This window comes from Elgaria multicarinata, chromosome 22, assembly GCF_023053635.1.
Source record: "Elgaria multicarinata webbii isolate HBS135686 ecotype San Diego chromosome 22, rElgMul1.1.pri, whole genome shotgun sequence".
Classification (NCBI taxonomy): domain Eukaryota; kingdom Metazoa; phylum Chordata; class Lepidosauria; order Squamata; family Anguidae; genus Elgaria; species Elgaria multicarinata.
This window is the reverse complement of record NC_086192.1, coordinates 12,604,714-12,620,492: the sequence shown is the minus strand read 5'-3', so window position 1 is coordinate 12,620,492 and position 15,779 is coordinate 12,604,714. Positions and strand designations below refer to the sequence as shown.

The 15,779-nt window shown below is 46.8% G+C and overlaps 2 protein-coding genes across 2 annotated transcripts in view; one reads left to right on the top strand and one right to left on the bottom strand.

The window, feature by feature from the left end:
* SPNS2 (SPNS lysolipid transporter 2, sphingosine-1-phosphate) overlaps nt 1–7,833 on the top strand; it is a 107,876-nt gene extending 100,043 nt beyond the window's left edge. Inside the window, exons 12-13 of the mRNA XM_063146719.1 lie at nt 4,620–4,666; nt 5,554–7,833. Of these exons, the coding sequence (XP_063002789.1) occupies nt 4,620–4,662 (43 nt within the window). The 3' untranslated portion in view covers nt 4,663–4,666; nt 5,554–7,833. The remainder of the gene's footprint in view (nt 1–4,619; nt 4,667–5,553) is intronic.
* A 2,713-nt stretch (nt 7,834–10,546) lies between these two features.
* MYBBP1A (MYB binding protein 1a) overlaps nt 10,547–15,779 on the bottom strand; it is a 50,905-nt gene continuing 45,672 nt past the window's right edge. The window contains exons 25-27 of the mRNA XM_063146725.1: nt 15,002–15,103; nt 12,317–12,441; nt 10,547–11,842 (exon numbers count right to left, since the gene is read on the bottom strand). Coding sequence (XP_063002795.1) covers nt 11,431–11,842; nt 12,317–12,441; nt 15,002–15,103 — 639 coding nt within the window. The 3' untranslated portion in view covers nt 10,547–11,430. The remainder of the gene's footprint in view (nt 11,843–12,316; nt 12,442–15,001; nt 15,104–15,779) is intronic.

The window sequence follows — 15,779 nt, the reverse complement described above, 5'->3', positions numbered from 1 at the left end:
GAGGGGGCTCTCAGCTGGAGCTGGACCCAGGCACGATGGAGAGGTGCCTGGTTGCTGCTTCCTCCCTCACTGGTGGCCTCTGCAGAGACAGTTGGTAGCAGGAGGGAGGGGACTCTCAGCTGGAGCTGGACCCAGGCACGATCGAGAGGTGCCTGCCTGCTGTTTCCTCCCTCACTGGTGGCCTCTGCCACCCTAAGATGCTGCCAGCTTGCTGAAACCGTAGGATTGGTTGATCTTTCGAAATTTTACTTCCATCCCACCCCATGGACGCTTAACCAGGGGCCGTGAAGAGTTTGTCCTTTAAAACTTCGTTGCCTGGGGAGAAGGAACAGAACGCTCTTGGTTTTGCTCCCTTTTTTACTGCCGGCTTTTATTCTCCCGAGATGTCTCTGGAAGGAAAGGAAACTAGCTAAATGGCCTGGATTTTCTCGCTTCTTAAAATTGTCGAAGCGAAACAGGTCCAGCAGCACCTGAATTAAACACTGGAAAAATCTAAAACCTTGACAGACGTTTTGGAGACAACAGTAGGAGAAAGAGCCCAAGCAGGACTGAGAGCCAATAAATGAAATCGTACAGAAGGCGAGGCGGGATGGAGTATAAAGGGAGACCAAGGAAAAGACGAGTCAAATGCAGAGCGGGGAGGGCTTTAGTAATGAGGACTAGGAACTTGAAATTCATATAAGAACATCAGAAGCGCCCTGCTGGATCAGACCAAGGGTCCAGCTAGTCCAGCACTCTGTTCACACAGTGGCCCACCAGCTGTCAACCAGGGACCAATAAAGCAGGACATGGTGCAACAGCACCCTCCCACCCATGTTCCCCAGCAACTGGTGCACACAGGCTTACTGCCTCGAATACTGGAGATAGCACACAACTATCAGGGCTAGTAGCCATGGATAGCCTTTGCCTCCAGGAATTGATCCAACCCCCTTTTCAAGCCATCCAAATGGGTGGCCGTCACTACATCCTGTGGCAGTGAGTTCCATAGTTTCACTCTGCGCTGTGTGAAGAAGTCCTTCCTTTTATTTGTCCTGGATCTCCCACCCATCAGCTTCATGGGATAATGACCCCATTGGGCTCTGATACTTTGAGAGAGGGGATAGGGTTACCGGAGATAGCATGCAACCATCAGGGCTAGTATTCATTGATCGCCTTCGCCTCCAGTAATTCATCCAACCCCCTTCTAACGCCATCCAAATTGCTGGCCGTCACTACATCTTGTGGTAGTGAGTTCCATAGTTTCACTCTGCGCTGTGTGAGATACAGGTTAGAGACGTTCTTTGCTGCCTGTGAACGTCCCGTTTATCCATCTGACTGCCTTCTCCATGACTTTGTCCAGGCCATCGAGTTTGCTTTCTGGGCTGGCCCTGCAAACGTGACTCTGCCGCGGCAGCATCTAATTCACACATTTAACATTCTTTGCAGTCTAACCGTCAGTAGCTTTCCCTTTGGGCAAAGGGAGACGCTGGTTCATCAGGCAAGAGAATGTCCCTCCAAGGCCGGCAGGCGCTGTCATGGCGCATCAAGCGCGCCGTTCCTGAATAGAATATTTTTAGATCAGCCAGGGGCCTTCCTTGCCTGTTCCTCCTCCTCCTCCTCCTCCTCCTCCTCCTCCTCCTCCTCCTCCTCCCAAACCTACACCATGGCCAGACATTTCATCTTTAAGCCTGCGACATTTACCTGATTAATCACTTAGATCAAATCCGTTACTTTAAAATCCTTTTCATTGCCTAGAAGCGACTGAAGAATCAGACAAGCGTATTGCTTTTCTTAGAATCATAGAATCATAGAATAGCAGAGTTGGAAGGGGCCTACAAGGCCATCGAGTCCAACCCCCTGCTCAAGGCAGGAATCCACCCTAAAGCATCCCTGACAGATGGTTGTCCAGCTGCCTCTTGAAGGCCTCCAGTGTGGGAGAGCCCACCACCTCCCTAGGTAACTGGTTCCATTGTCGTACTGCTCTAACAGTCAGGATGTTTTTCCTGATAGAATCATAGAATAGCAGAGTTGGAAGGGGCCTACAAGGCCATCGAGTCCAACCCCCTGCTCAAGGCAGGAATCCACCCTAAAGCATCCCTGACAGATGGTTGTCCAGCTGCCTCTTGAATGCCTCCAGTGTGGGAGAGCCCACAACCTCCATAGGTAACTGGTTCCATTGTCGTACTGCTCTAACAGTCAGGACGTTTTTCCTGATAGAATCATAGAATAGCAGAGTTGGAAGGGGCCTACAAGGCCATCGAGTCCAACCCCCTGCTCAATGCAGGAATCCACCCTAAAGCATCCCTGACAGATGGTTGTCCAGCTGCCTCTTGAATGCCTCCAGTGTGGGAGAGCCCACAACCTCCATAGGTAACTGGTTCCATTGTCGTACTGCTCTAACAGTCAGGATGTTTTTCCTGATAGAATCATAGAATAGCAGAGTTGGAAGGGGCCTACAAGGCCATCGAGTCCAACCCCCTGCTCAAGGCAGGAATCCACCCTAAAGCATCCCTGACAGATGCTTCTCCAAGCTAAACTTACCCAGTCCTTTCAAGCCTTGCTTTCTACATCCCATCGCCATGTTCTGTTTCATGCGCCCTTCCGCTTCTTGGGAACATTCTGTGAACCGTTCATAGCCTTCGAGCCTATTTTTCCTATGCAGAGCAGTAGAAAAGAAAGAAGAACCAGTGAAGACTTTTCCCCCCATTTCCCATTCATTTCCATCAAATGCGGATTTTGTTCGGTGTGTTTTAACATTTGCTTTTAAAACCACGTGTGGACAAAAGGGCCTTAATTCTGAACCGTCAGCTCCCCTCCTACGCTCCTACGATGAACATAATCTCGCTTACAACTTCATTGATGCTGCTGTAGATATTAAGAGAACCCCCCCAGGGTGGCATGTTAGAAAAGAGAGAAACCAGCGGGAAAGGAGCAGCATCAAGAAAAATCACAGCGTTCAGATGAAAAATCAGCGGTTTGCCAACGCGAGAGTGCAAACCTGCCCCAATTGCATGGCATCAAATTAGCTCCCGTTTTTGCATGCCTTTAAAATATCCAATGATTCATTCCAGAGCACGTAGGCTAGGATAAAACAGTGGCTGCTATAAATCCCTCTTAATTATTGAAGCACGTAAGTGTTGCTGGATGGGTTTTATTCAGTCCTTCTGGGGAGAAACATTGAGAACTTCTGAAAGCAGTAGATTTGGCCTTAAATAAAATAAAAACTGCAGGAGGCATCAATTAAAAGAGAAAGTTCTTCTTAATTCCTAGGGCTTTTTTCCGCCTCCTGCTATTTAAAAAAGAGAGTTTTTACTGGGGTGTTTTAGCTTGGAAAAAAGGAGGCTAAGGGGAGACATGACAGAGGTGAACAAAAGTAATGTGGACAGGGAGATATTTTTCTCCCTCTCTCAAAATACTAGAACCCGGGTTCATCCCATGAAGCTGATGGGTGGGAGATCCAGGACAAATAAAAGGAAGGACTTCTTCACACAGCGCAGAGTTAAATTATGGAACTCGCTACCACAAGATGTAGTGATGGCCACCAATTTGGATGGCTTGAAAAGGGGGTTGGATCAATTCCTGGAGGAGAAGGCTACCCATGTTTACCAGCCCTGATGGTTGTGTGCTATCTCCAGTATCCGAGGCAGTAAGCCTGTGTGCACCAGTTGCTGGGGAACATGGGCGGGAGGGTGCTATTGCACCTGTGTCCTGCCTTGTTGATCCCTGGCCATCAGCTGGTTGGCCACTGTGTGAACAAAGTGCTGGACTAGATAGACCCTTGGTCTGATCCAGCAGGGCACTTCTGATGTTCTTAAAGCTATTCTGTAAGGAGAGAGCAATTAGACTCCACCTCCTTCTCCTCCACTTCCTTTCGAGAGAGAAAATATGTCCAATCTCAAGAAAATAGAAGTGTTTTCACTGCATATAAAGCAAACGCGCCTCTAGTAGGATAGCTCAGGTTGTCCCGCATGGAACAACATTTAGTGCTCTTGCCCAACCTGAGATGGCTATATGTCCTTTTTGCCACGTGGTGGCTGCGAATTGGGGCTGCATCGGTTATACGACGCAGCTGCAAATTCACAGCCACTCTGGGGCTTTTCCCCAAAGCTGCGCTGTAAAAGAAGTAGGGGACTTTTCCTGCCTTTTCACTACGAATTGAATCATCTCACTAGTTTTTTTGTTTCCGTTTTTTTAAATTCTTCCGTTTTCCTTCGTTTATAGCTTTCAACTTTTGTGTGAAATCCTTTTTGTTTTTTCAACCTGGTGAAGTTGCCTCCCCACCCCCAGTTTTACTTTGCAGTGTGCTAACTTCCGAATTTAATTATTTTTAAAATCTTAATAAATAAAATTAAATTCAGGAGGGGCCGGGAGCCTGGTGGGGGCGGGTAGAAGTGTCTGGGGACATGTTGGAGACGACAGGTTCGGCTATGGGCAGCACACCTTTTGCAGCACACCTGGGTTGTACCTGTCTTCTTTTTCTGTCTGCAAACCAATCACCTATCCAGAAATGACAGATGTGTCAGCGGTGCCGGCCTCCATCTCAGACATAAAAGACCTCCGGTCTTGAGGCTGGGCGTGTGGGTGTCTCTGAAAAGCATTTTTCTGGGAACCTGACGGTACCATTTCTATTCCTCCCACAGGGTCAATCAACTCATGCTGCCTCCAGGCTCCGTGAAAGTCTAAGGCGGTGAGTAACCCATCGTGCGAGAAACGCCGTTGCAGGGTTCTATGCGCGCGGAGTGGGCGACGGCTTCTCATTCCCCGGCTCGGTCTCATTTTGCTATCGGTGTTGATTAGAGAATATTGCAAAAGCGTGCGCTTCGCAGCAATGGAAGTTAAGCCACAGCGTACTCCCTTTGGGATTTGCCGGTTATGAAGTAGACTATTTATTTATTTATTTATTGCACTTCTATACCGCTCCCATAGCCAGAGCTCTCTGGGCAGTTTACAGAAATTCTAAAATTGAGATAAAAACGAGTATACAAAATTTAAAATTCTAAAACACAGAACATACACACATAAAACATTAAAACCGTTAAAAACTAAACATGTGGGTGATTAAGATGTGCCGCCATATGCCTGGGCAAAGAGGAAAGTCTTAACCTGGCGCCGGAAAGATAGCAGCGTTGGTGCCAGGCGAGCCTCGTCAGGGAGATCGTTCCACAGTCTGGGGGCCGCCACCGAAAAGGCCCTGTCCCTTGTTGCCACACTCCGAGCCTCTCTCGGAGTAGGCACCCGGAGGAGGACCTTAGATGTTGAACGTAGCGACCGGATTACGTGCTTAACTTAACATTAAGTGCTTCAATGCAAAACAAGTGCTTAACTTAACATTAAATGCTTAAATGCAAAAAGACAAGGAATGGCCCACCAGAGGCCCGCTTTAAATGCACAATTCAGTCCCTCCTAAAGGCTGGAAGTGACACTTTCTGCAGAAAACGGGGTGATTTCCCGGCCCAATCTGGATTCTGGCCACATTCACTTTAATGGTTCAAGCCGGTACAAGGGATAGGACAGACACATCCGTCTCTCTCTCTCTCTCTCTAACAGCCTCCTCTTTTGTCTCTTTCCTCACAGCTGACATCTCGGACGATGAAGGAAACCTTTTGTGAGCGCGGGCTGCCACGGAGCCCCCCAAACCAGCGGGAGGCCTGCCTCCGCGCCCCCCTCCCTGCTCCTGGAGCCGAGGAAGATTCAGCCACGAGACCCATGAGGACACGGGGGGGGCGTCGTTGCTTCAACCAAGTCCAGAGGGTCCCTCAGGGCGCTTCTGAGCAGGCCTGGAGGCCTGTGAGCGTTGTCTGCACAAGCAAAGTTTCCCACTCCAGAGGGACCTACACACACACATTCCGCCCAGGAAGTTGTTCGCGTCAGCCGTTGGACGCCCGGCTGGCCTTTCTCCGCAAACCCAGAAACATTGTCCCAGTCGAAAAAGCAAAGCTTAGCTTTCCTATTTGCAAAACCCTACATACGTTTTATTATTATTGATTATTATTATTAATTATTATTATTATTATTATTATTTAATCACACCATAGGATGCTTTCTTTCTGCAGAAGGCTGAAAAGACTGGACTTGGGTGAACAGTGTTTTGTTTTTGACTATTTAAGGGTATTGTTTGCACCAGCAGTGTGCTGGGGCTACCTCAGACCTACCAGAGGGTTTGGTCTTGGACCGGCGTGAATTTGGTGTTTAAATTCGCACTTTCCCAGGAGTGATTTCAAGTGACAGTAAAAAAAAAAATGACGACGACAAGGACAGTTCTGGTGTAGAGTATCAATGGCCAGTGGTCCTCCAGAGCAGAGAAATGGTTGGCTAGAGGGGACCTTTTCCGAAGATGGAATGCTCCGTATCCCTTTACGCAACGCAAAGGGAAGTGGGAGCGTCGCTGCTTCCTCGTCCACGCTGGGGCAAAGCAGAGAAGAACGGCCTGAAATTCGGTTCCATGTTTCCGCTGGACCCGGAAGTCTTGCACTGCTAATGACTGCTGATTTGGGGAGGTGGATGTGACCCGCTCTTCGGTTTCGGAGGGAGGGGACGCCACGTGGACTGGGTGGCCCATCCGGATCTCTGAAGCTGCATCTCCAGTCTCCGTGGCTCGCCATGGAGCTACGGCCCTGTTCCGTGAGAGCTCTGGGAAGGGCGGTCAGCGAGGGGCGCGCGTCATCAGCAGGAACTTGACGGGCTCCCGGTGTCATCTCAGCCAAAGACGCAGGAAGGCAGAGAGATGAGTTCTGTCCCAAGGGGTCTTGAATGGAGTTAGGTTGGGCGTGTTCTAACAGAGACCCGCCCCCTCTCTCTCGCACGCCGGTTTCTTTAACTTGCCTTCACCCATAACACGTTCGGTGCGGATAGTGGTTCCTGCAGGTGGGGGGATTTCCAAAGAGGAACGACTCCGCCAGCACCCACTGCACTTTTTAGGGAGGCAGAATTGCAAGCGTGACGCCGATGTGACACAGTACCAATTCTTATGCTGTACCACTGCCGGTCACTAGGAACAGGGGCGGTGTCAGCGTCCGGCATCCTTGGGCGAGTGCCATGGTACTAGCATCATGGCAGAGTCCACCCCAAGCCCTCCACCACCACCACCCCTTTATAAAAATAACTCTCCCGGCTCAAGGCGAAGTCTCATTCTGGGCTGCTGTGGGAAATTTAAGTGGCAGCTAGAGAAACCTGCCCAGTGAGTGGAGTAAGAAATGCAAAATTCAGCACGGACTCAACTGGGCTTACTGTTGTTAAACCGTGCGCTACAGGCGTGGGTACCTGTGAGCAAGTTTCTAGATCGCACCAAACTCTTCACCAGAGAGAATGGGGGAAAGGGAGCGAAGTCTCGGATGTGCATAGGCGCCAGGAGAGACAGAAATGCAAAACGGATCGAAAAAGAGCATAAATATCGGACACGTTCCTCTGAATTTCAGCCACACCAGGACGTTAGAAAGGCGCACTCTCTGGCTATAGGCTTAAGTAAGGTTAAAACATAACCTGGGAAGGTAATCTTGAGGCCCCCCGCCCAATCCCCACCTTTTGCCGACCCCCGTGATGGGATCTGTCATTTGACCTCGACGTTTTGTAAAAAGACACTTAACAATCACCTTGCCGATGTGAAAGAGTGTGATGTACGTTTTTTCTTGTTATACAAGGCAGGACTCAAAATCGTTTTCTGATTTTCTTTCAGAAGCAAAACAATAACAAAGAGACAAGGAAATGGCTGTTTTATTTTTTAAAGAGCTATGAAATTGATGATGGGTCTCAGAGTAGAAGGAAAAAAAATTCAAATATATATATATAAATATATATAAGATATATAAATACATAAATTGTTATGTAAATTAAGAAATAAAGAAGTATTTAAACACATTTGTTATTCACCGGTGGGTTTCATCTTTTCCGTCAGTACCCTACATTGTGCAAAGCAACGCTGGAGTTCAAGGATACAGAGGAATATTTAAAGGAGATGGTTGCTCTGAAGGAAGACTTCCATGGTTTCCTTCCAACGGTGTTTACAACAGTGACCACCAAGGCAGGTTCGGGGGAGACTCACTGTCATGGCTAACCCTACTGCCCCTGTTTTGGGAGATATTTGGGAGATATTTGGGAGATTCTTAATGGATACTGCAAAAACATGCCATACTTTGCATTGTCTCCTTCAGGCTGTAAAAAGCAGATGGCCAAGTCTGACCTCCCCAAATACCCAGTAAGAGAATTTCTAGTAAGAGAATTTCCCTGGGGACGTTGGGAATGAGCGTCTTGCCTTCGGCATCAGCCATTTTAGTCCATCTTTCTGCTCAAATGCATAATCCCCTTCGTAAGGAGAGACACGGCGGCTTGTATCGGCCGCGCCGAAAGGCCTCAGCCCAAGCCGAGAGAGAGAGAGAGAGAGACGCAAATGAAGCGTCGCCATGGTGCCCTGCCTCAAGGGGGACTGGCAGCTTGGATGGCCCAGCTGTTTGGCGAAGCGGCCCTTTCGCACCATGAAGGGTCTCCAATGGGTGCCCACTCGCTTCTCACACATAATGGATGAACAGCTGTTCCCGTTCAAGGCACACACCGAGGCGGCCCTCCTCTGGCTGTGTCATTAAAGAATAATTAAGCACTGAGCTTTAAAAGAGGGGGGAATTAATGGCCTGGGTGGGTGCGATCCTCCTATGCACCCCGCTAATGTCCAACATGATACCCCTCGCCCACCCCCTCCATACACACAGACGCAGAACATGACTACAGCACCAAGAAAAGAGAAATAAGAGTTCCTAATGGAACGACATGGCCAGGAGTAACCCTTTATTAAAGATGGGGTTGGTGCATTTCGCCTCCTGGCTGTTCATGTGCCAAATAAACAAACGAAATCCCCGCATGTAGAAAGCTAGCATGTCAGCTACATCTGGATGCGGCCATCGAGTAGAGTTGTCTACCTTCTCACCTGCTTTTTAGGAGTACAAGATCGAATGTATTAACCTCAACAAAGCCGGATTGTATTTTTCGGCCATTCGCCGTTATTCCTAAAGATTTGATTTAGCCCTTCCCCAACCTGCTGCTCTCTGGACATGCTGGGCTATCACTCCCGGAATTTTGCTGCTACCATAGCTGGCTGAGGTGGGAAGGCTGGATTAAAATGTCTGACTAATGCTGCAATCCTAGAGTCACCTGGGAGGATGCTCCATTGAATTCAGTGTGACCTGCTTCAGAGTAGACTTGTAGGATTATGCTGTTAGATCCATGGCAAAAGACCAACATGCCATACTGAAGCAGAAGTTACAGGAAACAGAGATTGGAATTTTGAGAAGGGAATTTGGTATCTAGCTGGTTAACAGCCTGGAGTGCTTGAGTATAAACTACGGAAAAATAAAGGTAGAATCACAGAATAGTAGAGTTGGAAGGGGCCTACAAGGCCATCGAGTCCAACCCCCTGCTCAATGCAGGAATCCACCCTAAAGCATCCCTGACAGATGGTTGTCCAGCTGTGTCTTGAAGGCCTCTAGTGTGGGAGAGCCCACAACCTCCCTAGGAAACTGGTTCCATTGTCGTACTGCTCTAACGGTCAGGACGTTTTTCCTGATGTCCAGCTGGAATCTGGCTTCCTTTAACTTGAGCCCGTTATTCCGTGTCCTGCACTCTGGGAGGATCGAGAAGAGATCCTGGCCCTGCTCTGTGTGACAACCTTTTAAGTATTTGAAGAGTGCTCTCCTGTCTCCCCTCAATCTTCTCTTCTCCAGGCTAAACATGCCCAGTTCTTTCAGTCTCTCTTTATAGGGCTTTGTTTCCAGACCCCTGATCATCCTGGTTGCCCTCCTCTGAACACGCTCCAGCTTGTCTGCGTCCTTCTTGAATTGTGGAGCCCAGAAGTGGACGCAATACTCTAGATGAGGCCTAACCAGGGCCGAATAGAGAGGAACCAGTACCTCACGTGATTTGGAAGCTATACTTCTATTAATGCAGCCCAAAATAGCATTTGCCTTTCTTGCAGCCACATCGCACTGTTGGCTCATATTCAGCTTGTGATCCTCAACCGTTCCAAGATCCTGTCTTTTACTACTCGCGTATCTGAAGAAAGCCTTTTTATTGCTTTTAGCATCCCTCGCTAATCTCAGCTCATTCTCAGCTGAGAATGACGCCATTTCAGCACTTCTGTGCCACCTGTCTGTATTCTTCCTTTTGTAGCCTGGCCTTCCTTCCACTTCCTATATGTATCCTTTTTTGTTTTCAGGTCATCTCTAAGCTTTTTGTGGAGCCACATTGGTTTCCTCTGTTGTCTTCTATCTTTTCTCCTTGTTGGAATTGTTTGTAATTGTGCCTTTAAAAATACATAGTGGACCCGGTACCATGGCTCATTAGTAACTTATGAGGATTAATAAATGGTAGAGTAGTGCATTTTAAACAAAAATATATATCCTTGGACACTATTTGTATAATATCTATATTCCTTCATTGTATTGATTGCTCATTTATAGTAAGGATGTAGCATTGACTTCCTCTCTCTGAAACAGGTGGATGCATAGAATAAACAGGGCCTTTTCTAACACAGGCCTAGCAATTGCTAGTTCTTTAAACATTTTTATTAAGTATTTTTCTTTTTACATTTGTCTCTAGGGAGTAGCAAAATAATTGATACTATAAATATTGTATCAAAAACTTCATAGATCCAACCATAAAATAACTTGCAGCCTTCTGTAATTAAAAGATCAGCATATTTAATTGAAGAGGTTTCATTATTAATCTGGGAGTTGTCCAAAAGTAGAAATGTGTTCAGTAAGTAGGTTGTGCATTAGCTGATCAGCATCAAATAGAAGATGTTGTTTTGCTACAAAACCAGAATGTGGCAGTGTTTGTGTTTTGGCTCTTTGGGGTGTTTTTTTTTTCCCCCTGTGTGTGTTTTGCCTCTTTGGGGTGTGTTTTTTCCCCCCTGTGTGTGTTTTGCCTCTTTGGGGTGTGTTTTTCCCCCCTGTGTGTGTTCTGCCTCTTTGGGGTGTGTTTTCCCCCCCTGTGTGTGTTAACCCTTTAGTGTTCCAAGGCTACTTGCTCTGGAGCACAGAGGAAGAATCACAAGTACTTTAGTACTACCTGTAGTACTTTGGTACTACCAGTAGTAGTATACTACAAGGGGCAGAATCCAACCGTGTCATTCTGCAAACTCAAACAGCGCTCGCCGAAGCTTTCTCTCGCCCAAGCGGTTGCCCGTTGTTACACTTGCACAACGGGTTGCACAAGCAAAATGCACAAGCGCTTGCATGCCTGCTTGTGCAAGCCTGACGGGTGGGATGAAGGTTCCGCTATTTCAGCGCCACTGGCACGAACGGAATGACACAGGGGGATATTTGCCCTGTAATTCTAATTCTGGGGCCTGAATCAAAAAGCAGAAATCCCTGCACACCTACGCTCAGCAACGTAGATAAACGATTAAAACCAAACGGTGCAAAACACGGACTCTGTACATTTATAAAATCAGCCCCTGCCCAATGCTCAGTCACTTCCGCTCTTCGCAAATTGAGTCTCTGCCTTTCCCTTTTTCTTCCTCCTCCTCTTCTTGCCTTGCTGTGTGTCAGATGCCTCTTTGGCATCGCCCGGTGGCCGCGTGGCCTTCTTCGCTGGAGGACCACGCTCCGCTCCGTGGCTCTCCCCTCCTCCTCCTCCTCCTGCTCGGTTCTTGTTCTTCTTCTTCCTTTTCCGCTTCTTCCCCACAGGGGTGGCGTCAGCGGCCCCTGTGACGGCTTCTTTGCTCTCAGCGCTGGTCTCCTGGGTCTGCCCAGGCGGAACCTTCTTGCGGTTCTTGCGTATCTTGGTGGCTGGTAGGAAACCCTTTTTCTTCCGCTTCAGGGGTTCAGCTTCAGTTGGGACCTTCGGCTGGGATGGGGCCTTCACCTTGGCAGGCCGCCTGCAAATCAAGAACAGAGACAGGCAGATAACATACACCGTTTTTGGGTGTGCTTTTAAAAAGGTAATCATGGCCAGGGAAGGCAACGGCGAACCACCCCGCTATAAGGCCTGCCAAGAAAACGTCAGTGAAAGCTGGTGTCCCTCCAAGAGTCAGTAATGACTCAGTGCTTGCACGAGAGGTTCCTTTCCTTCCTTTCCTTTCCTTTAAAATTCTGTATTCAGAAAAAGCCCTTTGCTGGGTGGAGAAAATCGCAGGGTAGTAAAAGCAACGGCCTAGAGATTGTTGCCATCTTGACCTGAATGACACCTCCACGGCCTCAGGCACAGAGAGAGAAAGCTAGCCCAGCTGTTGTGCCTCAGATCCCATCAGACCACTATTTTAAATTATTGTTATTTTTACAGAAGCCACCGAGATCACAGGAAGTCGAATTTTTGACTCGGGAGTTCCAATTCCCACGAAAGAGGCACCTACGTGAAGCCCAGGAGTTTCATGACGTTCCAGAAGTGATCATCCAGTCGTGTGGACTTCCTAAAGACTTCGTGTTGACCCAACACCTGGAGTACGCCACGCAGCTCGACCAGATCCACACTCAGCTCCTGAAAGGAAGACACCATGAAACCAGAGTGGTTCATACCCTGCACCCAAGAAACCCCCAAACCAAAACGTTTATCACTCAAATCCACAAATCATTGCAACACATACAGACTTGACGTTTTGCTATACTATTATACAATACTACATACAGTTAAAACAACGGAGCTATCAGATTCATAACATCCATTACTAAAATGATGGTAAAACGGGTGAACAGCATACACCTTTATTTATTTATTTATTTATTTATTACATTTCTATACTGCCCAATAGCCGGAGCTCTCTGGGTGGTTCACAAAAATTAAAAACATTCACAGTATAAAACCATACTATAAAATACAATATAAAAGCTCACCCAGATCAAAACAGCAGCAATGCAAAATTACAAATTTAAAACGCCAAGTTAAAATTTATTTATAGACTGTTAAAATGCTGGGAGAATAAAAAGGTCTTCACCTGGCGTCTACAAGCATATAATGTAGGTGGCCAAGCGAACCTCCTTAGGGAGCTCATTCCACAGCCGGGGTGCCACAGCAGAAAAGGCCCTGCTCCTGGTAGCCACCTGCCTCACTTCCTTTGGCAGGGGTTCGAACACTTCTCAAACACAATTCATTTACATCTCTGAATCTTTATAACACCTCACACCAATACTATCCAAAAACTTGACTCTACATCTGTTAGCTTTCGCTGCAAAGAATGCAATAAATAACTCAAATTTCAAGGAGAAATTGAGTTATTTATTTATTTATTTTATTACATATACCGCCCCACAGCCGAAGCTCTCTGGGCAGTTTACAACAATAAAAATAGTAAACATTAAAAGTATACAATTTTTTTAAAAAAAAAACACAAAAAAACAGTATAAAAACAGTATCCATTTAAAAACAACAATTCTGGGGTCCATTAAAAACAAACTTAACGTTGTTAAATGCTGTTAAAATTATATTTTAACATATATATATTTATATATAATAAATTATATATTTATTATATTCAACCCAAGAAACAATAAAATGCAGCATCCTGAACAGGGCTCACAGACAAGCTGCAGATTCAGTTCACTTTGGCTCATTTTTGGCACAATATTTTAGCTCAGCTAAGCTACGGTTTTGGGGGCGGGGTCCCCCCAACACCGTTTTGGCATGGTAAGGCTCTTTCGTTTCAATTCAGCCCCACCTGGTGAGGCCTAATATTTATCACGCAAGGGAGAATGAGGGCTTCCAATGGGTCTCTCCTGATGTAACAATGGCCACCCACATGAATGTACATTCAAAAGAAGATGTTTGCTATGCCAAAAGGAAGCAGAAGGATGACCTTGCAGCGACGTACCTGCATTATTATTATTTTAAAAAACCAAACAGATCATCTGTGTCTGATATGAAAAGGTTTGTGGGTTTTGCATATGCAAAATGTGTAATTGTTCTACGTCATGCTTTTGCTTCCTTCCCCATCAGGAAAAACTTCCTGAATGTTAGAGCAGTACGGCAATGGAACAGGAAGTGACAGGAAGCCAGATTCCAGCAGGACATCAGGAAAAACGTCCTGGCCGTTAGAGCAGTACGACAATGGAACCAGTTACCTAGGGAGGTTGTGGGCTCTCCCACACTAGAGGCCTTCAAGAGGCAGCTGGACAAGCATCTGTCAGAGATGCTTTAGAGTGGATTCCTGCACTGAGCAGGGGGTTGGACTGGATGGCCTTATAGGCCCCTTCCAACTCTACTATTCTATGATTCTATGATAATTGAGAGAGAAGATGAATGAACGGGCTCAAGTTAAAGGAAGCCAGATTCCAGCTGGACATCAGGAAAAACTTCCTGACTGTTAGAGCAGTGCGACGGTGGAATCAGTTACCTAGGGAGGTTGTGGGCTCTCCCACACTAGAGGCATTCAAGAGGCAGCTGGACAACCCTCTGTCAGGGATGCTTTAGGGTGGATTCCTGCATTGAGCAGGGGGTTGGACTCGATGGCCTTGTAGGCCCCCTTCCAACTCTGCTATTCTATGATTCTATGAACAATGCACTGTTTGATTTCATTCACCCATCGAATCAGTCAATGATTCATTCTCTCGCTGTCAGGGCTGAGTGGCCAGATTTCAGGGTCTTGCAGGGCTGCTTGTCTTCAGCTTAGCAAGGCAAAAGTTTCTTGGCTTTTGTGAGGTGCGATGCTCAGATTGAGAATGGGGCTGACAGCAGAGAAGAACTGATTCTTGAGCTCAGCTGACCAAAGGCTCAATCGGGTGGTGGGCCTAGTATCACGCCTAGCCGGTGCCCTTAAAGTTCAGAGTTTAGACTGCCATTCTTGTGGTTGACCCAGAGCTCCATTAGCAGAAGATAGAAAGCTGTCCTAGGAAACACGGGTTGAGATATCCCCCTCGGAGCCTGTCTCTCGCTTAAACACACAAACAGAATTCCTTTTCCAGGGTTAATTCCCCCCAGGCGCCCATATTCCAAATGAAATAACCTTAATTCGAACGAGAAGCTTTCACGTGATGCAAACTGGGGAAATCTGGCGAGCCAGAAAAAAAGCTAAAGAATTAAGGTTGTAAGACTGACTGGTGTGTACCTGTTTGATCACCGTCCTGATGAGGTAGTTCAGCAGCTCCAGACATTTGATGACCTTCTCTTGGTCCACTTTGACCTTGAACTCACCCGCTGTCTTTAAAGTCTGTAAAAAAGGGAGATCGACAATCAAGAAAATGGAAAACGAGATTAAAAGGAGGGGTTTCTACTACTAATACAGCAACGACAACTTCAACGCGGTTTAGGAATGTCCAGTTTTTGTGAAATCCGTCCTATATAGATGGATTGTGCAGTTTTGTTCATTCTGGCATCCATTCACAGATGGATTCTATTTATTTATTTATTTATTTATTGCATTTAATTACACACACACACACACACACACACACCGTTAAAATATTCACAACAATTTACATCGTTTATGTTAGCACGTAAAATTTAGTGTATTCCATTTCCCCCCGTGTATATTTTCCAGTGTGGCATACGACTCGGCAGAAATGTGCGTATTTTCCCCACGAATGAATTTGCGTAAATTTGGGGGCCCGTTCCACAGTGGGTTCCGCAGGGCAGATTCTTAGAAATCGGAACCCATTTCAGCCTGTCTCGAGTTTCTCCAGCATCCCTTTCTCAGTTTCTTCAGTGTCATTACAAAAGAAGAGAAAATAAGGCATTGGATCAGTTATCCGATCCACCGAAAATAAGAAGTCAATTTCACTGATATAGCAAGTCCTTGAATCCTAATAAAACCCTTCCCTAATCAAAATGCTGCAACAGTTCAGCCTTTTGGCTGCCTAGCTGGGCAGACTTTTTTTATATATAAA